Here is a 25,291-nt window from a genome sequence, read left to right on the forward strand (position 1 = left end):
CCAACCTTACTTGACCAAAGCCACGCAGACAATGACAGCTCATCGCTGTATGGGAGAACGCAGGGAAGAAATTTCGTTTGGGTAGGCTAGATGATTCAAGTGGAGAGATTGTCTATGTTTGCGGTGACGCTCACCTCCTGAAATCACGGGTTTGCGGAACTGAAATATTTCTATCTCAACTATTAATGAACCAATTTGAAAAATTCTTGCGTTTGAACGCTCCCTAGAGGGCAGGTAAAAACTTCCAGCCTATAACCAAAATTTGCTATGGGGCCCGGTGAGCAAAGACGAATCAAACGGTGCACTTCCTGCAGCGCTTGTCGCCTTGTCCTGGCGGCTGCAGGGGATTTGACCCTCGACCGCCTCGCCCCCAGCTCGCCGATCGAGTCCACGACGCGACATCTCCCGCTTAAAGTCCCGGATCGACCAGCTCGCCGTTTTCGTCAATGCCCTACGGGTGTCCTCTCATGGTCAGTGCGACTTCTCCTCATGTCACAGCCGCCATTCGTCTTCCCCGAGCGGCCCCCGCTCGTGGAGTCCTCGAATCTCGCGTATTTGCTACTATCGTCGCACTTTCCAGCACCGCGCTGCGAGATCACTGACGGCGGCATGTGACCTCCTCTTACAACCCGGCCACCTTTTCTTTGTCGTGGATCGCATGTCCCACATCTCCCACGACCCATGTCGGCATGAAAGAGGTTCGTTGAAGAGCGGCACGTATATACGCATTGCCATATATACTTAGTGACCCAAGTTATTCCGATGGTTGCTTTCAAACCCTGTTTCCTCAGCTTGGCACTCTTATGTGCTACCCATTTGACCACGAACCACCCGGTTACCCAGGTAGGTGGTAAAAGGCTAGATACAAACATACCGTAAAAACCCACGCACGCATAATACCAGGTTTTTTCTAAATTTTGCCATGTAAAATTTCTGCCTCGTATTATATGCGGATCGCAAAGTTTTCAGCGTAAAATTTGCAGTTTCGGGTTCGTTTTTGCTCACTGCAATAATCATCATCAAGACTCGTAGCGGAGTACGCGTCATCTTGCGGTGGCATCGGTAGGCTGCTGCTGCTTTCAACGGGCGCCATTTTGACCATGCTAATTATCGGCACGTTCGCTAGTCTATCTCGCACGATGTCGGGACCGCGCCTTTAAAAGGAAAGTTATTTTAGCTGCCGAGGCCATCGGAAATTGCGCCGCAGGGCGGCACTTCGGCATCACCGAGGGCAGCGTTCATGGCTCGGATGATATCCCAGTTGCAAAGTTGCAACGGCGGTAGATAAGCGCATTTGGCCTTGGCAACGCCGTTGCTTCGGTGGCAGTGGCTCCCCTCGCCATCCCTCTCAACTCCCTCGTAGCATTCCCCACCTTCGACTGGCTCCGCACGCACGCCGCCGCTCCCGTCGGCGCGGCGCCAACTTAGCCCTTTCCATGAAGTTTCGTTTTCTGCCGTTGTCGGGAAGTTGGCCGAGACGTCGGCTCGTACAAGCGTGTTCCGGCGCGACGGTGAAACGGCGACCTTGCTATTTGAGAGTGAAATTGCCGCCAGATGTTTTTTTTTTTTTTTCATTTTCTTTTTCTTCGCATGGCGTTGAGGGGTCTTTCCTAAGCTTTTGCTCTATGGCAGGGGTTCTCAAGTACGGTCATCCCAGGGTCCCAGGGAACCCTGCTAACCTCCATAAAGTGCCAAGGAACCCCCCCCCCCCCCCGAATTAACGGAATGTCGAATTATCGAGGGTATCAAGAAAACAATAAACAAGTACTTCATACGTCATCGCGCTTCTATTTACGCAATGAATCGTCAAATCTTGTTTCTATTTAGCACAAGACCAGTGCGGAAGCTGAAATTCTCTTCATCTCATGACTGATTAGCGCTAGCAGCGGCGAAGGCCTCGCGACATCCTTTGCGGCGCGCGTTTTCATCTGAGACGCGCTTTGCACACCAACGGACGCACATCTCGATTATTTTTTCGCCACTCAGTTGCTCGCCAACGAATTGTCCGTCCATCGCGATGTAGCCGGTGCTTTTTATCTTCGACAGCTTTGCACTGAATCAAAGCGAAACTACTGCTTGCCGCAACCGCTGCGAACGAAACCGCGGCCGCTATCGACGCGATCATGGACGGCGACTTTACGGTTCAGAAGGCAGGCGGCTGACGCACGCATCAAGTCAACACGAAACTACCGTTCGCTGCAAGAAGTGCGGACGAAAGTGCGGCCGGTCGCTTTCGACGCTTCCATGGGAGGCGACTGCGCAGTTGTGAAGGCACGCAGCCGACGCGCGCATCGAGTGAAAACGAAACTACTATTTGCCGCAACCGCTGCGGACGAAACTGCGGTGGTTATCGACGCGATTAGAGATAGCGACTACGCACTTACGGAGGCACGCGGCTAGCCGCCAATGCGGTGTTGCGCGCGGCGATAAACGCAAGAATAAAGGCTTTAAAGGCACAATTAGGCACGAAGCGCTTCGGCGTTGCTGTCAGTCACGTGCCGCGTACGATCGCCGCTGAGGACCACGGCGATGCGGACTACGCCGATTCGTTTCGGTTGGACGCTACGCCGTTCTTGCTCTTCTGCGGCGCGCATTTGCGGCGCTCCGCGCATTTTTTTATTTTTTTTTTTCCTCCAACGTATGCGTCAGAGCGCACACTATCGGCACCGACCCTAACTACAAATAGGAGAAACGCGCATGGTGGTAAGCTACGGCCTCCGAGATTCAAGTGTGAAAGCTTAGGCGCGCTGCCCGTTCTCAGAGTTTGGGTGGCTAAAAGCTGCTTGCGTATTTATTGCGCAGTTCGCGCGTTGCTGTTACGCACTGTGATGTGCTTTTTGACACTCGGGCATGGGTAATAGAGGTTCTTTCGATCGAGCGCACCTCGTGTTCGCCGTTTTAGACACTTGTCGAGAGCGGGACCAGGGAAAATTTATCAGTGGCTCGCGGAACCCCGAGCAGGGGCCTGCGGAACCCGTAGGTTCCGCGGAACCCACTTTGAGAACCCATGCTCTATGGCATGTCGGAGCAATGCCAGTCGGAGGCGCCGCCGCGTGATTTGGAGCGCTGCTGAGGGCATTGTCGGTGCGCCGTATGTTCGAATTAACCGTTGCAAATGCTTTTGCGTTCGAATTACCGGGCGTTTTTGCCCATAGCAATACACATAACTTTGACGGGACCACAGCGTCAGTTCGAATTAAGCGTGTTCGAATTAACGAGATTAGATTGTCAATGCTTTCTGTAAGTTTTCCTCGCTCGCATTATATGCAGGTGAAAACTTTTTTTTTTCGTTATTGCTATCCTCAAATAACACCTCGTATTATGTGCGGGTCCGTATTATACGCGGGTTTTTACGGTACATAGATAGAAAGATACATAGATACTTGGCCTCTGGAAAGTGTTTGAAGTATCCTAAGAATGCTAACACTTTAACAAAGTATAAGATTATCTAGAAATTAAACTACATGATAAATGTAACAGCAAGAGAATAGCGGCGGTTCTCTAAGGACGTGCCCCTGGACCTCTACTTGTTGTAGGCACTCTGTGCCAACACAGCCTGCCATGTTTGTGGATTTCCAGATATTTCGTGCCTTTGTCTGCAGGTGGACTTCCGAGGAAAGCTCTATCTGGCCCCCTTAACCACGGTAAGCAGGAACTTCAATTGATTCTTTATGTAAGTCAACGACCGATTTTCCGGACACCCGATAATTTGGACGCCTTCGTGGCATCGCCACGTACTCCGTAGAGTCAGTGTATGAGAACGACTGAAATTTCGGATGCAAAAGCCCTTTGCCGTTCGATTTTCCGGACTTATTGCTGTAACCACAGTTCTGAAACGGCATTAATCGAAGCCACTACCACCGCCATTTTGATTATCTCGCTGCCTCGAAATATCGAAACGGCGCTCTCGCACGCAGATCCGCTGGCAGCCGGACTCACCACCTTGGTAACGCTAGGCCTAGCTACTTCGACATTCGCTACAAAGCTCCTTGCTGTTCGGTGCCGTGTTTCCGTCAGAGATATTTCGGACGTGCTTGTGGATATTTGAGCTCTTGGGGTCAGTAAAATTTCATGCATTCATTTTTTTTTTTTTCAGATGTTTTTGCGGCCCATAGGGAGTCAGAAAAATTGAATGCTGATCGTATATATATTTATTTACATACCCTAAAGGCCCTTCTAAGCATTACATAAAGGGGGGGTACATTAAAAAATGTAATTAGCAGAAACACTAATTAAGCAAATAGACATTAATGAACAGACGTGTATACAAAGCTAGAAATAATAAAAAGTGATGTACATGCAAATTCAAAACACAACTATCAATTGATGTTAAAAGTACTATTCAGCTTTTGTACAAATCTATCGTGGTTTATTATGGAGACGACAGCATTTCGTAGATTATTTTTTGATACCTCCTGGTTCTCCTTTGTGGGAAAACCGCCAAAAGCCCATTAAGGCGTAGGGTGTGGTAGGCGAAAGAGTTTGTAAAGTGAAATGGGGGGGGGGAGGGGAAATGTCATCCTAGGGAAGATAGTAGGAGCAAAGTAATAGCCAATCAGATGGCCTGGTGAGTAAGAGTTGCAGAGATGCACAAAGCTAAATCAGTAACGACAGATAAAGACGGCTTTTTGGTGCCATTAAGGTCAATCATTGTGAAGTGAGACCAGAGGTATCTCTAATTTGTTTTCTTTTTGAAGTTATTAAACAGCATGTTATTGTTCTTTTTTCTTGCTCCTGTATAGGTGGGCAATCTTCCTTTTCGTCGGGTGTGCAAGGAGTTTGGTGCCGACATCACATGTGGCGAGATGGCAATGGCCGCCAACCTGCTCCAGGGTCAGCCGTCGGAGTGGGCCCTGCTGAAGCGACACTCCTCAGAAGACCTCTTTGGAGTCCAGGTGAGGCCATCATGACAGAATATGTAAGAAAGAAAAATACTTGACTGCACCTGGACATAACCTCGTAGCCAAGAGAAGTAAACTTGCAAATGGTGGCAAGATGGGATGGTTTGTAATATCGTGCATTTAATATACAGTGTGTCCCAGCTATCATGCACTAAAATTTTAAAATATGCAAATGCCACGGAGCTGGACAGAACCAAGGTAATGTCGTTTGCTGTCGCTTGCAGATACTCCGATTACTTTTTGCATTCCGCCTAATTATATAATTAGTCTTAATCAATTATTAACTTCTCAAATATTATAATTAGATGAAAAGTGTCAATGAGAAAGTTGTATAGCAACGTGAAAAACTCCTGATACAGCTTTCCATTGCTCAATAGAAGTGTTTTTTCCAAGCGTGAAGAAGTCCACGAATACGCGCAAAGTGCCTCAAGCAACCAGTCAACTCAGTTGGCAACCTAAACGTGCCTGCAGAGGTCATACATAAAACGCACTACTGCCTCTGCCGCCGCATTTTTAAGCACTTTTAGCTCCTGCTGTTGCCATCCTTCAAGTCACCTTCAACCAAAAGCCAGAGCCGTTATCCAGGCGCTCGACAGAGAATATCCGGGCACTCAAACGAGAACATCTGGGTATCGTTGCGAGAACAAAACAAGATCATCCGGGTAATCAGTCAAAACTTAAGAAAAGGTGGTCTCTGGCCCCTAACCCTTTGTACAGCACCACATTACATATGCTAGTTACTTCCCAAACTAGTTACAAAAAATATTGCTTCGATTTCTTCCTAATGTTTGTTCACAATATCACTCAAGCTGCAACTTCTAGTACGCTGAAGTTTTATTTGTCATTTCCAATAGCGATGTTCAAAAGGCAGATAGAGGGCACCATACACTTGATTGCCATCTTTTGGCGCTGAGATAGGGTTGCCTGTGCTCTTTTGAATGCCCGCGGTCCGTGAGTCGTAAGCGGTCCGTGACAAAAAGAAAAAGTAGCAACTGACGCTGAGCGCGCTGCACTGTTGGAAGAAGTAAAGTGATTAGAGGCGACGGCACCACAGGTAGCAAAAAGACGCCACATGGTAGCCATTTCATGCTTACATCTACTCTCTATTGCTGGAGAGCCAGTATTTTTTTTTTTCTTTCTGTTCCTTGTTCGTTCGTTATGCATCTCCTCCTCCGCATTCCCCTTGGCTGCTCTCATCACTCTCCCCTTGGCTGGCGCCGCTCGGCTGGCAACCGCATTTATTTTGTCTCGTGAGGCTGCATTACAAGCGGAATGCGTATACAGTGGAACCTCGTTAATATGTCTTGAAAAAGAACACGCGAAGAAACGCACTAACCGGGAAAGCGTACGATCCGAACTCACTAAAAAAGTTGACCAGCTCAACTGTAGTTGACATCTATGTAATGCGAAACATTGCGCGAATCGTTGCAGTACAAGATGCCGACGGGTGCCAAGCTGGCGAAGCCCGAGCGACCCGACACGTACATTGTCAATTTCTCATTGCGTAGAGTTTTAAGGCAGTGATGGAAACCGAAATGAAATCAAGCTGGGGGGCAGTGGCGGAATACGATGCCTACGATGCCGCCAGAGTGAAACGTGACGCTCGCTTTGTGTTGCCTGCAGCAGGCGCGCAACGGCAATGCATTTGGGTTATCGCGACACCTGCCGTGGTGGCATGGTGGCTTTGGTGTTGTGCTGCTTAGCCAGAGGTTGTGGGATCGAATCGCGACCATGGTAGCTGCATTTCGATGGTGGCGCAGTGTAAAAATACCTGGGTAGTACCGTGCATTGAACAACCCCGGGTGGCGAATTTTAACCCGGCCCCCACTACGGCATGTCTCATAATCGTATCTTGGTTTTGGCACATAAAACCCCAAAATTTCATTACTTTTAATAATTCTCAGGCTATCGCCTATTAAGAACCGTGCAGTAGACTTCCAACAGAACTGCATCCCACTCGCTGTGAAACAGGTAGGTGGAGGTGCTTATCATGGTAAAATGCCGGCAGATCCCATGCCCTGTGGGAATCGATGCTATGCGAAGCAGTGTGCGGGGAGCCTACCAAGTTGATGAAACGACCATGAGAGCACCAAGACGTAGGTGGCTGCTTCATGACCTGCATGACACGCATGTCATGACATTCAAGCCATGAGTCCTCAGGAGTCCCTTTGGCTACACCTAAGAGAGCTTAAAGCGAAAGCCTTAGTCATGCTCATGGCTATGACTTCGACCATCAACTTTTAGCCTTTTTCTTCACTCAGTACCACATCTGAACCCGTTCCATTGGTATTTGAGTGTTATTCTTTTTTCACTGAGTCATTGTCATTTTTGCTGAGTCATGGTCATGACTATGACTTGATCAACCTTTAGCCTTTTCCTTCACTTAGTACCACATCCGAACCAATTCCTTTGGTTTTTGAGTGTTAATCATTCTTTCTCTGAATCATTGTCATTTTTGGTGAGTCATGCCCATGACTACGACTTCTACTGTCATCCTTATAGTGTTTCCTTCACCTACTACCCATGCCTATACCCATTTCAGTGGTTTTGAGCGTTAATCTTTTCTGGCTAGGTCAGAGGTTCTCAAGCATGTTCGTTCCAGGGAACCCTGCTAAGCTCCATGAAGCGCCAAGGAACCCCCCCCCCCCCCCCATTTAACCGAATTAAAATGTCCTAATTAACCGAATGTCGAATTACCTAAGGTATCAAGAAAACAATAAATGAAAAGCTTACTACGTCAACAGGCTTTTATTTACTGAATGAATTAGCAAATCTTGTTTCTATTTTGTACAAGAGCAGTGCGGCACCCGCCGCGGTGGCTCAGTTAGCATAGGCGTTTCGTGGCTGAGCACAAGGTCACGGGATCGAATCCCGGCCGGGCGGCCGCATTTCGATGGAGGCGAAATGCAAAAACTTTTTCCCGTGTACGTGCTTGCGTTGTAGTGTATGTTAAAGAACCGCAGGTGGTCAAAATTCATCCGGAGCCCTCCACTACGGCGTACCTCACAGTCAGAACTGGTTTTGGCATGTAAAACCCTAGAAAGAAGAAGAGCAGTGCGGAAGCTGAAGTTCTCGTCATCTCATTACTTATTTGAGCTAGCAGCGGCGAAGGCCTCGCGCCATCCTTCGCAGCGCGGCCGCGGCGCGCGTCTTCATCTGAGACACGCTTTTCACTACCGCGCGCACATCCCAATTATTTTTTCGCTAGTGAGCTGGTCGCCAACAAATTGCCCGCCCATCGCGATGTAGCCGGTGCTCTTTATCTTCGACAGCTTTGCACTGAGTCAAAGCGAAACTACTGCTTACCGCAACCGCTGCGGAGAAAACCGCGGCCGTTATCGACGAGATCATGGTAGGCGACCTTGTGGTTTAGAAGGCAGGCGGCCGACGCCATAGCCAACGCACTCACCACGTCAAAACGAAACTACCGTTTGCTGCAACAAGTACGTGCGCACGAAACCGCGGTTGCTATCGATGCAATCATGGATGGCGACTACGCAGCTGCGAAAGGCACACAGCCGACGCACGCACCGTCAAAACGAAACTACTATTTCCCGCAACCGCTGCTGCGGACGAAACTGTGCTGGTTATTAACGCGATCATAGATAGCGATTACGCACTTATGAAGGCACGTGGCTAGCCGCCAACGCGGTGTTATGCGCGGCGATTAACGCAAGAATAAAGGCTTTGAGGACACAATTAGGCACGAAGAGTTCCGGCGTTGCTGTCAGTCATGTATAGCGTACGACTGCCGCTGAGGACCATACCAATGAGGACTGCATCGCTTCGTTTTTGGACGCTAGCGCCGTTTTAGCTCTTTTGCGGCGTGCACTTATGGTGCTCCGTGCATCAGTTTTTTTTTATTCCTCCGAAGTATAACATCAGTGCGCACGTACGCTATCGGCACCTACCCTATCTACAAACGGGAGAAATGCGCACGGTGGTAAGTTAGAGCCTCCTAGATTCAAGTGCGAAAGCTTAGGCGCGCTGCCCATGGCTGCCTGTTTTCGGAGATTGGGTGGCTACAAGCTTCTTGCGGATTTATTGCGCAGTTCGCGTGTTGCCGTTACGCACTGTGATGTGCTTTTTGGCACTCGGGCATAGGTAATTGAGGTTCTGCGGATCAAGCGCACCTCGTGTTCGCCGTTTTCGCCACTTGGCGAGCGCGGGACCACGGAAAATTTATCAGTGGCTCGCGGAACCCCGAGCAGGGGCCTGCGGAACCGCCGGGTTCCGCGGAACCCACTTTGAGAACCCATGGAGGTCATTGTCATTTTCGGCGGCTGTTTCATGACCGACATGACACACATGTTACGACATTCATGTCATGACCTATCATTTATGTTTGTCATACACTCTTGTCATACTATGCCAACTTTGGTACCTACCAAGTTAATGAAACGACCATGAGAGCACCAAGATGTAGGCGGCTGTTTCATGACCGACATGACACGCATGTCAGGACATTCTTGTTATGACCTGTCATTTATGTTCGTCATCCACTCTTCTCATACTATGCCAATTTTGGTACCTACCAAGTTCATGAAATGGCCATGAGAGCCCCAAGACGTAGGCAGCTAGATAGATAGATGGATACTGTCAAAGTGGCAAATCTTCACCAAGAAATGCTTCGCAGTTAATAGGGTTGGCAGCGATAGCTGTGAATGCGAAGTGTGACGACCCAGGAGGAGATTTGCTGGTTCTGGAATAGGAAACTGAGTGCTTGCTGATGTTTTTATGTGAGACAAGCGGGCGAGTATTGCAGAGAAGCTCCTGTGGCAGGTGGCTCCTGTTCTCGATCGCACGCGCCTTGCTGCCTGTTTTGGTTTACATGGGATCTAGCGGCCGAAAAATGTATCATACGATTGCAGTTGAGCATTTTATTGAACATTGGTGCCGAAAAATTGTGCTTTCAAGACATGTATGAGCCAGTAAAAAGGAAGTGTAGCTCGGGTGGGGCTCCTGCGCCAATTGCGCTATTTTGATACAAATGCCAAGTCATGTGCCATGATGTACCACAACGGCTTCAGCATGTGTGCTCCGGCAGTTGCCGCGAACAGCGAGCACATTCGTTCTTCGAAAAAACAGTGCAGCCATTCACATGCTGCACACCGCGCGACAGCGCCTCCCGCACAGTTTCTTATAATTTTCACGCTCATAAAACTGGACTTTTCGGCACTTCCGGCAAATGGCCGGCGTGCACACGGTCACTCCCAGCTGTTGTCGCTGCTGTCGGAACGGCTAGAGTGGCTGTATTTAAAGTGTACTAGAATATGGTAGATTAGGCCAAGCGGCACTTCCCTCCCTAGCTGAGGCACAAAACAAAGAAAAGTAGGCTGAGGGTGCTCCGAGCGAACTAGATATTAGGGAGGCACGCGCCGCAAGCGCGCGGGTGTTTCTGTCCCTAGGACCAGTATCATTATCATCAGCCTATTTACGTTCACTGCAGGTCGAAGGCCTCTCCCTGCGATCTCCATTTACCCTTGTCTTGCGCTAGCTGATTCCAACTTGCGCCAGCAAATTTCCTTACTTCATCACTCCACCTAGTTTTCTGCCGTCTTCGACTGCGCTTCCCTTCTCTTGGTATCCATTCTGTCTCTCTAATAGTCCACCGGTTATCCATCCTACGCATTACATGGCCTGCCCAGCTCCATTTTTTCCTCCTAATGTCAACTAGAATATCGGCTATCCCCATTTGCTCTCTGATCCTCACCGCTCTCTTCCTGTCTCTTAACGTTAGGCCTAACATTTTTCGTTCCATCGCTCTTTGTGCAGTCCTTAACTTGTTCTCGAGATTCTTTAACCTCCAAAGGTTAACAGGACCGGTATAGCCTAAAGCTATTCTAGTCTGTGTTTATCATCAGAGCGCACTTCTACTATGCTCTTTGTGTTGGTTTATTCTGTTTTTCGTCGTGGTTTCGAAGTGCGCGGCCATATTTCATCATCCCACCAAAATTCAGATTCGCCTGCTCAAGATTGCTCCAAAATCAAATTTGCTCTGCTCCAAGCTGCACCAAAATGCAATTTTGTCTGCTCCAAACTGCCCCAAAAATTGCTTCAAAATGACTTTGGGCAGTCCCACCCCTGGTAACTGTATTGGGTAAATTTTTGTGCTCCGGATCGCAAACATTGGTGCAGGGAAATCATACCTAATGGGATCGTATCAACGAGGTTCTACTGTACTTGGAGTTCTATGGGAGGGTAAACGGCAGTCACAAAAGACTGCAATACAGCAGGTCCTGCACTATAAGCGGTTATGCTGTAAGCGGTCTGAGCTGTGCTACCTTGAAGGCGTGCAGGAAATGGTGGTGCATGTACAGAGCAGCAGATGTGTTGGTTTATTCTGTTTTTCGTCGTGGTTTCGAAGTGCGCGGCCATATTTCATCATCCCACCAAAATTCAGATTCGCCTGCTCAAGATTGCTCCAAAATCAAATTTGCTCTGCTCCAAGCTGCACCAAAATGCAATTTTGTCTGCTCCAAACTGCCCCAAAAATTGCTTCAAAATGACTTTGGGCAGTCCCACCCCTGGTAACTGTATTGGGTAAATTTTTGTGCTCCGGATCGCAAACATTGGTGCAGGGAAATCATACCTAATGGGATCGTATCAACGAGGTTCTACTGTACTTGGAGTTCTATGGGAGGGTAACGGCAGTCACAAAAGGCTGCAATACAGCAGGTCCTGCACTATAAGCGGTTATGCTGTAAGCGGTCTGAGCTGTGCTACCTTGAAGGCGTGCAGGAAATGGTGGTGCATGTACAGAGCAGCAGATGTGTTGGTTTATTCTGTTTTTCGTCGTGGTTTCGAAGTGTGCGGCCATATTTCATCATCCCACCAAAATTCAGATTCGCCTGCTCAAGATTGCTCCAAAATCAAATTTGCTCTGCTCCAAGCTGCACCAAAATGCAATTTTGTCTGCTCCAAACTGCCCCAAAATTGCTTCAAAATGACTTTGGGCAGTCCCACCCCTGGTAACTGTATTGGGTAAATTTTTGTGCTCCGGATCGCAAACATTGGTGCAGGGAAATCATACCTAATGGGATCGTATCAACGAGGTTCTACTGTACTTGGAGTTCTATGGGAGGGTAAACGGCAGTCACAAAAGACTGCAATACAGCAGGTCCTGCACTATAAGCGGTTATGCTGTAAGCGGTCTGAGCTGTGCTACCTTGAAGGCGTGCAGGAAATGGTGGTGCATGTACAGAGCAGCAGATGTGTTGGTTTATTCTGTTTTTCGTCGTGGTTTCGAAGTGCGCGGCCATATTTCATCATCCCACCAAAATTCAGATTCGCCTGCTCAAGATTGCTCCAAAATCAAATTTGCTCTGCTCCAAGCTGCACCAAAATGCAATTTTGTCTGCTCCAAACTGCCCCAAAAATTGCTTCAAAATGACTTTGGGCAGTCCCACCCCTGGTAACTGTATTGGGTAAATTTTTGTGCTCCGGATCGCAAACATTGGTGCAGGGAAATCATACCTAATGGGATCGTATCAACGAGGTTCTACTGTACTTGGAGTTCTATGGGAGGGTAAACGGCAGTCACAAAAGGCTGCAATACAGCAGGTCCTGCACTATAAGCGGTTATGCTGTAAGCGGTCTGAGCTGTGCTACCTTGAAGGCGTGCAGGAAATGGTGGTGCATGTACAGAGCAGCAGAATGAGAACGTTGAGGCATGAGGTTTATTCTGTGTGTGTGTGTAAAGGAAGTCAATTTGGATTTCTAAGGTGCAGCGGCCAGAAAATGACTATTTAATGTGCCCAGAACAGGGTTATGTGCCCAGAGCAGCTGCAGTGTGTGTGTGTGCGCTGTTCCTCTACAATGCTTGAAATTAAGAAATGTTATTGTCGGAATGCAGCCGTCATAACTGCAACGCATCAGTTGTGGCAAATATCAATTTTACTTAACACTTACGTTTGCATGAGATATGTGCCATTTCACTTTTTAAGTACACTGGCAGTAAGGTGGATACCGAGTTGAGAAACAATAGTGAAGATGCACAGGCTAACAGGTGTATAGCTAGCCTGTTAGGTTAGCTATGCACCTGTTAAAGAGGAGCACGTAGTTCATTTGGCTATGGTTGGTGTTGTTGCAGCTGTGCGGCGCACACCCAGACGTGATGACACGCTGTGCCCAGCTGCTCAGGGACAAGTGCAGTGTTGACTTTGTTGACATCAACATGGGTTGCCCCATTGATTTTGTCTACAAAAAGGTGAGTGTGCCACTATGGGTTGTTTTTCCACTGAGCATGCTCTGTAACATGAATGTCTGGGCTGCACAAGACACTCTTATACCCTTGTTACACGGGTACCCTTGACTGCCGGTAAACTTAATGGCAGTTACTCACTTAAGCCAAGTTAACTCAAACCACAGTCCGCCGGAGTTACACAGGCATTCATAGTGGTGGTTCACGGTGGCGATGAATAAGGCATGCTGCTAGTTTAAATTTCCTCTCGAATTCCAAACTACTGCAGTGCAAAATTGATAAACAAAGGTCCAAAATTAATGCTAGTTTTGACACCAGATTGGTACAGCAGGAACAGCAAGACAGTACGGCCCATAGACATGGCATGCCTGACTAGGTGTTTCGCTGTCTTTGCTAACGAAGGTGATCGACCCGGCTGGTGCCTCGGAGACGCATCATCACCTAATCAGTGCAGGTTTTCGTGAACATAATTCGGCGTGCAAGTTTTCTTAACTGTGTCACCAGTGCCGATATCAATTGCTCATATTGTCGAGATTGAGCTGCGCTTCTTCTCTTTTGTACGGTCCTTTGTCGGCAGGAAGATTGTCGTCGAGCGGTGCATCATCTAGGCATACAGAGGCACACATTCTAAGTATTTCGGTACAAGGTGGCCCAATTACGATATCTGCTTGAATGTAACGTGACCGCAATTGTAACGTGAGTGTCTACTCTTCATTCCACGAATTAAAAAAACATAAAACCATGAATGTAATGCGAGATAAATGGAATAAGAAATTGTACCTTTGTTCAAGGAACCAATTCCGAAATGAGTTCTATTCACTTATCATCGTTGTCTGAGAAGGAGATGAAGCTTTCCTTAAGCGGTATTTTCAGGCGATCAATTTGGGAGGTAGTTTAACTTTTGCAAAATTTCGCGTGAATCCGCACTGAAAACGTTGCCGACAAGTGTCTCTGGTGCTGTGCCAATCTCATTATAAGTGTCAAGAGCACTGTCGGCCATATACATTGAGGGGGTCGGTGGCGAAACTATTTCCGAAAGTGATGGCCCCAGAATCAACTCGTCTGTGCCTTCGAGCTCGTTTAAGATTTACTTCTTAAAAGACCGCACAACCATTTCATTCGGGAACAGTACGAGGTCCTTGCAATTGGCGCCGCACTTACAAAGGGCCTTCCATTGGTGCCACCATCCGAGAATCATTGACGTTGAGTCGCCGAGCTGCCAAGCAGTGGCAAAGTATCCCAGCTCCTCGGCCATAAAAATTACCGGTCTCTCAAAGCGGCCATCATACCGAACACTGTGCGTCGCCATAACGTTGCGAATGAATGTAGTCGAAGCACAAAAGGCCGCAGGGTAATGCAGCACCGTAACCGTAATTCCAACAAAAAAGGAGTTTTGACTTTGGTCCACTTGTCCCTGAGTTGAGTCGAGATGTAAAGGTACAGGTTGCCAACGGAACATTAAATACCACAGAATTTCGAATATTTGTTTTAAAATCGTAAATATTGCCGTTATTCGAATGTAACATGAGAGTCGAGTTCGAGCAACAAAAATCATGAAAAAAAAACTCGCGTTACACAATTGAGTAAGTACGGTATCTTCCCAAATAATTATCATAACCTCTGTAGTCATGTCAAATCAGTTCACACGTTTTTAAAAGATCTGTGACGAATACACACCGCACTCTATTGACGTACCATGCACTATCTTGACCATTTTGGAAACGTCGGTAACTCTAAACTAAGGTCGCCAAGCTTGGTTTGCAGTCAACCACGGTTAGCAGTCTAATCACCATTTCGCCTGCTGTGTAACTGTGCTAACCACGTTTAGCGATAACCGCAGTTATATTAACCATGGTTAAGGCCGCCCTTGTAACAAGGGTATTACTGGCTTCTTTGTCTACCTAGCTCTCCAGGTCTTGCTCCACAGTTTTAATTTGCTGCTGCAGTTGTTGTTTTTGACTTCAGCATGACTGAATACTAAAGGCAAAAGCGAATGAGGATGAAGAAGGGTATGACGGACATTAAACAGCTGCTTTGTCTCCATCAGCTAGTGCGCAGTAGTCTTCAGGTCATGGATAACTAGCTAGCTTTTATGATGGAGTACAGTCGACGACCGATATTTCGGACGCCCAATTTTTCGGACATGCTTGATTATTCGGACTTTCATCCGGCACCAGGACATACCTCATAAATTCAATACATTTCTTAGCCCAAAATTTCGGACACTTAAGGACGGGCTGTTCGATATTTCGGACTTTCCAAGCGTCAGTCGAGCCGACTACCACGCATTCTTGCGTGTGTCGTCGCCATCTTGTTTGTTTACATTTTCCTCCTGTAGCCTCAAACCGGTGCTGGCTTTGCGCGCCGCCTCCGCTAGGGTGGCGACCTCCGCTAAACTGATGCTGGATCGAGGCTATTTCCGCAACAGCGTCGCCGGTGTTGCTGCCGTAAATGTTTTCTTTGTTTGAAGCTGTGATCGTCGGATAGGTCGGACCGCATCGACTGACTGTCCGCCTGCGTGTTTGCCAGTGTTTCACGTGTTGCTTATCTGCTGATTCATAATGGAGAAGAGATCGTCGATGTTGTCGTCGGCTTCGAGAGCTCCGATGAAGCGGGGAAAGTACGTCACCATGTCGATGGCGAAGAAAGCTGCTATCGTCAAGCTCGTTGAAAGTGGCCGATCGCGGGCAGAAGTTGCGAAAGAGTTTCAGATTTCCAAACAGACTCTTTCGGACTACATCAAAAATAAGCAAAAGATTTTGGAGGCAGCGGAAAAGTCTACTGGATCTCGTCAGAAAAATGTAAGCCAAGGCACCTACCCAAAGCTCGAGGAGGCCCTTCTCGTATGGCTGAAGTCAACAGTGGCCAGCAAGGTTCCCGTCTCCGGGGGCCTCCTCAAACAGAAAGCCGAGACGATGGCGCTTCAAATGAACATTGAAGGATTTAAGGTCAGTGACGGCTGGCTAAGAAACTTCAAGAAGCGCTTTGATCTCAGTTTTAAAAAACTGTGCGGCGAAAGTGCAGCTGTTGACCTGGGCGTCGTTGCGAACTACCGCTCTGAAAAGCTACAGTCCCTTTTACAGGAGTACTCGCCAGATGATACTTTCAACTGTGACGAGACCGGACTTTTTTTTAAGCTGATGCCAGAAAAGACTCTTGCCTTTGCTGGCGACCCTTGTCATGGTGGCAAACACAGTAAGGAGCGAGTTACGGTACTTATCGGTAGCAATATGTCAGGCACAGAAAAATTGCCGATGCTCGTCATCGGCAAGTCGAAAGCTCCGAGGTGCTTCAAAGGCGTGAAGTCCCTGCCTGTTTTGTACGAGGCCAACAAAAAAGCCTGGGTAACTCAGCAGATTTTTGAAAGCTATGTCAGAAGACTAGATCGCAAATTTGATCTAGAAGGCCGCAAAATTTTGTTGTTTGTCGACAACTGCGCTGCACACGGGCACATTAACAACTTGAAGTCTGTGCGCGTCGAGTTCTTGCCACCGAACACGACAAGTGTCCTACAACCGATGGACCAGGGTGTTATACGCACTCTCAAAGTGAACTATCGGTCACGTTTGCTTTCGCGTGTGGTGGTGTGCCTCGACAGTGGAAAAGTCTACTCGGTCGATTTGCTTGGAGCACTCAGCATGCTTGCCGATGCGTGGAAGTCGATCCCACCAACAACACTGCACAACTGTTTCCGCCACGCGGGATTTGTGTTGAATGGCGAGTCGGCCGCCTTGGACGAGGACAGCGTCGTCGAGCAGGTGTCTGGAAGTGAGCAGCTCATCGACGACCTTCGCACTGCAGGCGTCGAGATTCCCTCAAATGTCTCGTTTTCCGAGTTTGCCCGTGTGGACAGCGAGTTGGAACTGTGCGCTGGCCTCACGGATGAAGAAATTATTCGCCAAGTGCTTGCGGAGTCTGAGAGCGACGACGACGACGACGACGACTTACCTGCAACAGCGCAGCCGACGCAAGCTGAGCTGATGCAAGCGGTCGCAACTCTTTCGTCGGCTTACGGCGACTCGACGACTCTCGCCGAAATTCAGGCGGACCTGCTCACACAGAAGCGAAGCATGGTTCAGAAGAGGATTAATCACTTTTTCCACCCTCTGGCACAATAGTAAGCAATAAATTGAGCTTTTTTGGGGCACATTTGCTTTTTCGGACAGCCTGATTTTTCGGACGTTTTCGCGGTCCCTTGAGGGTCCGAAAAATCGGTCGTCGACTGTATAGATATTGAAGAACAACGATCAAGCAGCTAGTATATTTATCACTGTTCACTGATAGTTCAGCTGTTGAATACTTTCTTGGTTCGTCCAGAACTGATTCATTTTTAAGTGCAAAATTGCTTATCATACTGACATGTGTAAGGCCTAGACATTTTAGGGGAAGTTTTTACAGTGTGCAGGCTTATGTTATACAGTAAAAGCTCGATGATACAATCACGGCTAATACGAATTTCCGGATGATACGAATTTTTCTGTGGTCCCGGCCGAGCCCCATTACTTTGCAACGTGCTAGAGAAAGGTTGTTACGAATCGATTTTCAGCCTGCGTCGGTTGATACAAATAAACGCCGCCCCACCGACGGCCGCGAAAGAGAACAGCGCGCAGTCACGCGCTTTCTCTCCTTCTCTTTTGGTGCGGAGGCGCGGCGCCAGACAGCGCGGACTCCGCGACTGGGCGCGAAGAGTTTGAAGCGGTGGCGCTTCAAGAAATAAATGCTTTTTACGTACAAGTGCCTGAGTGAGTTCACCTCTGACTCTTTAATTTAGCTACAGTCGAATCTAGTTAATTCGAACACGGTTATTTCGAACATACCGCGCACCGACAATGCTCTTAGCAGCGCACCAAATAACGCGGCGGCGCCTCCGACCGGCATTGCTCCGACACCGCCATTGAGCAAAAGCTCAGGAGAGACACCTCAATGCCGCGCACGAAGGAACGGGAAAAAAAGAAAAAGAACCCGCGGCGGAAATTTCCCCCTCTCTCAAATTGCAAGGTCGCCGTTTCTGCATCGCGCCGGAACAAAGCGTGTACGTGCCGACTAGAGTGTTCTAGACAACCGCATTCTAGCACACACTAGTGCCGACGTCTCAGCCACACGGATAAAATGGCAGTGAACCCTTCTCCTCTATTTTCTAGTCACATGTTGACCTTGCACGCTGCAGCAGCAGCGCAGAGGGAAGCAGCGGCGGAGGCGCAGTCGGGCCAACGAAACTGCTCAAGCCCGCAAACGCTCGCTTCCCGATAACGGCAGAAAACGAAACTTCAGGGAGCGGCTAAAATAAGCTGGCGCCACGGTGGCGGGCGCGCACGGAGATGTGTGCACGGAGTCGACGGTGAGAGAGCTACGAGGGAGTTGAGAGGGAGGGCGAGGGGAGCCACCGAAGTGGCGGAGTTGATGCGGCCAAATCCGCTTCCCTGCCGCCCTCCTCCCTCACCTTCGACGGTCTGCGCGCGCACCCGTGTGCCGGCGCCGCCCGCTCGCTCTCTGAAGCTTCGTTTTCTGTCGTTATCGGGAAGCGACCGTTAGCCGGCGTGGGCAGTTTCGTGGCCCGCGCTTGCTATGCGCTTGCGCGCCGCAATATTTCACGACTCGCACCGTTCGTGCATCGTGCTATGGTGCACGAATACTTCAAAAATACGTCCTTTTAATTCGAACAAATTTTCGGGCCCCTTCGAGTTCGAATTATCGAGATTCGACAGTAGTTTTAATTGTGTTTCGATGATACGAATTTCGGCTAATACGAATATTTTTCGTGACCCTGTGAGATTCGTATCATCGAGCTTTTACTGTACTCACTGAAGCCTTGAACCGTGCCCAAACTGCTGTGCAAAATAATTCAACCATTAATGGCCGACTGTGAACACTTCCAGCCATCGTCGTCACCTGCGCTGCCTTTTTTGTTTGCAAGCTCATCCCATTGGCCCTCCCCCAAAGCTGGTCATGGTCTATACCATTTGTGGTGACCCTCTTCGATTTTCGGAGTTCTGGCAGCCAGACGGCAGCCAGCTAGTTCTGGTGCTGACAGGAAACAACGTCATGGCCACATGGGTTGGGATTCCAAGACAACCCGGAGTTGCCCGAAGGTTGCAAAATGAAAGGTTGTAAATAAAAAACAGTTGCAGACGTCACATCTTTGTTCCCTTGTGTAGGCTAAGTACCCTTGGGCTATTTCACTCGGGAAGCTTTGGGACTGTGTGGAAAATTTCGAAACATGAAATAACGCAAAGGGGCTTGTTGCAGCTGCTGCACCAAAAGCGAGTTTCTTTTCTCAACTTTTTCCCGTTTTCTTCTCGCTTCCGACAGCAAATGAAGCATTTTCTTGTTGGCGCTGCTTTGGTTTCGCTTGGCGGGATGTAAGAAGCAAAGTGCCGATCCTTTAGACGCACAGCGTCAAGCACATCAGACGGTCGGCAGCGCTTTGTCTTTTTTGAAGTTTTTGAAGGATCAAGGTACCTAGTCAGGATCGCCTCAATTAGGGCGAGGGGGTAGTCAAGGTGGCTCATCTTCCCTCCGTCTTTTTGGTACAAGACAAAAGAGTTAAACGTCGCTTCATCGATCAAGTGTCGAAAGATCTTCTTGTAGTAGATCTTCTGCCGTTTTCTAGGGACAGGGTAGTCAGACAGCATCTGATCTTACTTGTCCACACCGCCCATCGTGTGATTATAATCACGCACGATGCTGGGCTTTATGACGTCTCGCCCTTTAGAATCTTTGAAAGTCTCCATGCTTGCAGTGTGCACTGTGCTCATGACGGAGACTACTTTTTTGTCTCGCCATTGGAGAGCAATACATTTACCGCGCTGGTAGGCTTGCACCTCTCCCTTCTTCAGCTTCTTCGTCTGGAAATCTGGAGGCATGTCTTTTCTGTTTGGTCTCACGGTGCCATACACATCCGTGCGGTGCTGGATGAGGAGGTCGACGAGTTCTGGCGAAGTATAGAAGTTGTCTATCGGTCAGGCAGTACCCCTTGCCTAGCAAAGGCTCAATGAGCTTCATAACAACTTTGGTACCCATTGGTGAACAAGGTTGAAGATTTGCTGGCGTGCCTAGATTTGTGCCTTTTCCTGTGTAGATCAAGACATCCCACACATATCCCGAAGATGCCTCACAAAGCAAGAAAAATTTCAAGCCAAATCTTGCTCTTTTGAGCGGGATGTATTGCACCCATCCAAGTCTTCCTTTGAAGAGCATTAGACTTTCGTCTTTTGATATGTCTCTTTCTGGTATATATGCCGAGCGGTAGTTCTTCAACAATCGCTCCATAAATGGCCATATCTTGCACAGCTTCGGCTGTGGATGGCTACTAAGATCGGTGATGCTGGCATTGTCCACAAAGTGCAACATTCGCATAATTAGCAGAAACCGGTGGCAGGACATAACCTCTCCGAAAACAGGTGTAGACAACAACTTGTTCTTGGACCAGTACCACTGCTGTCGAGGCTTGTGAGCTATTCCCTGCAGTAGCAGGAGTGCAAGGAACAGGGGCGTAGCCAGCAATTTTTTTCGGGGGGGGTTCACCGGCCCGACCGGGGGGGGGGCAAGCTTCTGCTTTCCTCTACGTCACGTGATCGATAATAAATATCGGTAGTTTAAGCAAACGCTATACATGTATATCAAAAACATTGGACCGCCCCCCCCCCCCCCCCCCCCCCCCCCGTCCCCCCTTCACGTGTGTGTGTGCTTGTGAAGAAATTAAGCAAAAAGTAAAGTAAGCTCAGTAAATACAGTAAGGACGACAGGTACAGTGGGCGTTTGGAGCAACGGTCTCTGAATGTCTCTGAATGGACCAGTCTTCGAAAACGCATCATTGAGACGACCCGTGCGATCGGAGAAGACATCATTAATTGTTAATTTCCGTTAAACATAGATGGCGTCGTCCTCGTCGGGGCGAAGTGCATTTCACAAGTCAAGGACGGCTATACGCGTGAAAATGCACGTGTGACCAGGCTATACCTACTCCCATAGCAATAGCTTGTTCGCTGCGTCTTTACGCTAGAAAACTTAAATACGCGCAAAAACGCGTAAGGATTTTTTTTCCGAAGCTTTCGTCGCCCTGCTCCCTCATACGAGAGGGTTGCATTTCCTGCGGCAAGTGCATGGGCCGCTGTGTCTTCTGCTTTGTGCGAGCGTGCAGCCGTCATTGCCTTTACGTCAACAGATTCAGAATTGTACAGAATATTTCACCGCACAGCATAGATATGGCATGTGTACGCATTTTAAGTAGTGCGTGCAACTCATTTCTGCTTCACTTACGACGGTGCAAACAGGAAGCGGCCTTGTACCTCACAGAATCTAGACTGATTGGTGTGCTAGTGATGCAGGAATGAACTCCGGTCTTGTTCAGTGCATAGTGCGCATAATCAATTTCTCAGGACGCGTTAACTCCGACGAGAACTGTCAGCGCCTGCAACAAGAATTTACTCACGCTGTACTGCGCACAGCAGTAATTCATGCTTGTCGGCTGTCTGTTTCGTGCATTCTGTTGCGAGTCGGTGGAATTTCACTGCTGTCATCAACCCCTTCGTGTGTACATTGCTGGTTTGGGATTCCACAACAAAACAGCAACTACCAGCCTTCCGTAGGGGCGCAATCGCAAACAAGAGACGTTTCTCGCGCAGACTAAGCCTACGTTCACACTTGGGAAGCGGCAAGCGGGCGGAAAGACCAAAGCGGGCGGAAAGGCCAAAGCGGCCGGAAATTTTTTTCCGTGCCTGTCCAAGTTGTTCACATTTGTTTTGCTATCGCCGCGGCCGCCGCTGCCGTTTTCGTCCAGATCCATCTAGTCTGCGTAGGTTTGTCAGCGTGGTGGCGCTCATTATCGCATTATTTCGAGCGGTATGTTCATTCATTGACCCACGTACCGTCATCAAAAGTGATCATTTTATGCAAATTCACGTGTCATCTGCGACCTTCGGTAAATTCCTCGTTGGCGTTCCGTAATTCTCCTCACACGGGCGCGGTAGCGCTGAGTCACAGGTTGGTGCCTGGGCGCGATAATATTTCTTTAATAGCTTTTATTTACAAGTTGTAATAACATTTCATCATTTCATATTGTCGGCGCCTCCAGGACACCAAAGGGGCAACGGGAACACCACAGCTAAAACCCGGACTGGCCCTTGTGTTGGGGCTCGCCAAAGCCTGCGCGTCCTACGTGAGACCTACGCTCTCAATCTATCGTCGCGACGAGAAAAGCACCCCGCGACTTCTGCAACATATCGTACACGTGCGAATAGAATTATGGAGCGCCAACGAGGAATCTGCCTAACTAGTGTCTGCCATGGAAGTGGAAGAAGAAATGGCTTTTATACTTCTACCTACTTGTTTTCTAGAAATTGACAATGAATAAACGGAAGACGCGGACACCTCGGAAACGGCGGTGGTGGGTTCGCCTGGCTTTGCAAAAGCGCGAGAAGTTGGGTCACGCCAAGGCTTCGTTGCCGCACCTCCAGTCGCGCGATGTTGAATACTATCGCGAGTATTGCTGACAGTACGTTTTAGTGCCACTCTTGTCGTAGAGCAAGGGCTGGTTCTTGATCGCGCCGATTAGCATTACAGCCTACACTTTTGGTGCCATGTTCAATTTTACGACCGGTTGTTTACATGCTAGTGTAGCTTCCAGTGAAGCAGAACGACTTTCCGCTGCGTTTCCGCTTCGCCATGGCGAAAAAATCGGCCCGAGACCAATTTGGCTCGCAGCCTGTTTTTCTGCCTGTTTTGCCACCTAGGCGGGCGGATTTTTGCAAGATTTTGCCGCTTCCGACAGCTTCGAGACCAAGTGTGAACGTAGCCTAAGATCCTGCGCGAGCGCGGCCTAACCGGCACCTGAAGGGAAGCGGCGGAAATGTATACCGGAGATTTTGACCACCTGGGGTCTTTAACGTGCACCTAAATCTAAGTAAACGGGCCTCGAGCGTTCTCGCCATCATCTAAAATGCGGCTGCCGCATTTGTTGCTTCATTTGTTGCGCATTTGTTGCTTCATTTGTTGCGCATTTGTTGCTTCAGAATGCGGCCGCCACATTCTCGCCCAAAACTTCATAGAGTGACAGTTTTTTCCATAGTCAGACATGATTCTCTGTAAATTACCAACCCAAACGGAAGCGCCCAGGAATGAAATTGTGATAGTTGCACCGGTTTCATTATGTCAGCGCGAAGCGACGAGAAAAAAAGGGTGGTAAGTGTGTGTGTGGGGAGCGGGGGGGGGGGGGGGGGGTTGCGGAAAAAATTTCGGGGGGGGTTTGAACCCCCCCAACCCCCCCCCCTGGCTACGCCCCTGGCAAGGAATACCCACATCTCTTCCTTTGTAACCGGCACCCATTTTTTGAGGCGGGAGTGTTCACTCGGAGGAGAGCGTTTCAACGTTTCAACCGCTTTGCGATTGGTTTCGTCTACCACTAGTGATATGAGTTCATCGTCCAGAAACTGCTGAATATATTCCATAAGGTCATCTGACGGTGACAAGTTGAAAGTCTTGCCTGGAATGGCCAAGAAGGGAAAGCGAGGAGGCTTCACAGAAGGATTGTCCACATCAAGCAGGATCCACTGGCGAGCACTCGCGATGTTCGCTTCCGAGCTGTCTTCATCATCACTGGAGGAGCTGCTCAATTCACCGTCATCGCTGTCATAACTTCCAGACACAAGATAAACATCTGTATCCGAATCATCATCACTCGAAGAAGATGACAAAAATGAAAAGCTTCATTTTCGCGTTGACAGACCAGCTATGCATGAATCGCCGCCACCGCACGGCATCTTTTCATACAAAAACCGCACTCCTACCGCAGAAACAAACTAAATCATCGAGTAAATGCTGCCATCTGGCGGATTACACGCAATTTAAGCCGTAGACGAGCGCTTCTCGTCCTGAACGCTTGAGGGGTGTACCTATTGGGGACAGTTTGGGCAGGACGAGCAGAGCTCGTCCAAAGCACTTAAGGGGTTAAGCCGTTCCCAATCCTCAATGGTATCTTCCGGCTCTGGGGACACCTCTTCTGGACTCCCGAAGATGGCGGATTTGCCGAAGCAGTTCGCGACGGTAGTTGGAGTTCTTAAGTGCCAGCGCTGGCTTCGCCACCTGTGACGTCCCCACAACAAAGATGGTGGTTAGTGCTCATTTCCTCTTTTTGTCTTCTGCTAGTCAGAAAGCTTCTAGGCGAAACTGCCAGACGAAAATTGTCCTGGCAGGTTCTGGCAGCCTGCAGGTAGCCAAAAGGGGAAAATTGAACAGTATACAGTTCTCATACTGTGACCGGAGACGGCGCACGCGCATGTGCGAATTGTGGAACACATGCTATGTCCCGTAGCCACTGTGGCACCTTTCCCCCCGCATGGTACGCTTCACCGCATAACACGTATGTATTGCGGCCAAGCTAACTTTAAAGGCAATGCTGCCAAGTGAATTAACAGCATGTTTTGGAGTTTTTTTCTGCTTTTTTTTTTAATTCGACCCGCCTGATAATTCGACCAGTTTCGTCGGGTCCGGCCAGGCTGGCTCGTCGCCATCAGGGACAGACGAGAAGACAATCCGTGGCTTTCTACTAGCGCTGCCAAATCGATGGACCTTTCGTCCTAAACTGTGCAGATGTATAGAACATAACATATTGTCTGTATATACTCAAATGTCCATTATAGTATAGAAAAATGTATATACAAAGCAACTAACAGAAACATTCTGCAATTGAATATATCATACAACCCTGTCTCTGTCTTGTTAATTCCACCATCACAAGAATCCATCACTTATGATCACTAATTTAACACCTGTCGTGAGAAAGAATGATAATTGTGTTACTGTTGCCCGTCATCTCCATAGGATGAATGCGCCACCAATTTTTTTCTTTGACATTTCTCTTCCTTTCATTGTACTAAAAGCAAAGATAACACTGAGTAGCTGTGGAACTTGTGCAAATAAATTATTGTAGACACCGTGCAGACAATGCTCTTATGCCAGCCCTTATTTAGTGGCTATGACCAAGAAGCATTTAGGACTTTCACTCAATCAGCTGGAACACATACCCGCGATGGTTGCTTAGTGGCTTTGGCATCGCACTGTTAAGCACGAGGTCGCGGGTTCAAATCCTGGCCATTTCAATTGGGACAAAATGTAAGAATGCCAATGTATCGTGCATTGGGTGCAAGTTAAAGATCCCCGTGTGGTCTAAATTAATGTGTGGTCTAATTAA

The 25,291-nt window shown here is 48.6% G+C and overlaps 1 protein-coding gene across 2 annotated transcripts in view; it reads left to right on the forward strand.

Moving 5' to 3' along the window:
- The window catches only part of LOC119441597 (tRNA-dihydrouridine(47) synthase [NAD(P)(+)]-like), a 63,485-nt gene that overhangs the window by 10,713 nt on the left and 27,481 nt on the right, over nt 1–25,291 (forward strand). For both annotated transcript variants that reach the window (XR_007465538.1, XM_037706206.2), the window contains exons 5-7: nt 3,603–3,644; nt 4,743–4,895; nt 12,994–13,110. Coding sequence is in view for 1 of the 2 variants with exons in the window: in XM_037706206.2 (XP_037562134.1) it covers nt 3,603–3,644; nt 4,743–4,895; nt 12,994–13,110 (312 nt within the window). In the remaining variant the exon portion in view is untranslated. The remainder of the gene's footprint in view (nt 1–3,602; nt 3,645–4,742; nt 4,896–12,993; nt 13,111–25,291) is intronic.

This window comes from Dermacentor silvarum, chromosome 2 (assembly GCF_013339745.2).
Source record: "Dermacentor silvarum isolate Dsil-2018 chromosome 2, BIME_Dsil_1.4, whole genome shotgun sequence".
NCBI classification, from domain to species: domain Eukaryota; kingdom Metazoa; phylum Arthropoda; class Arachnida; order Ixodida; family Ixodidae; genus Dermacentor; species Dermacentor silvarum.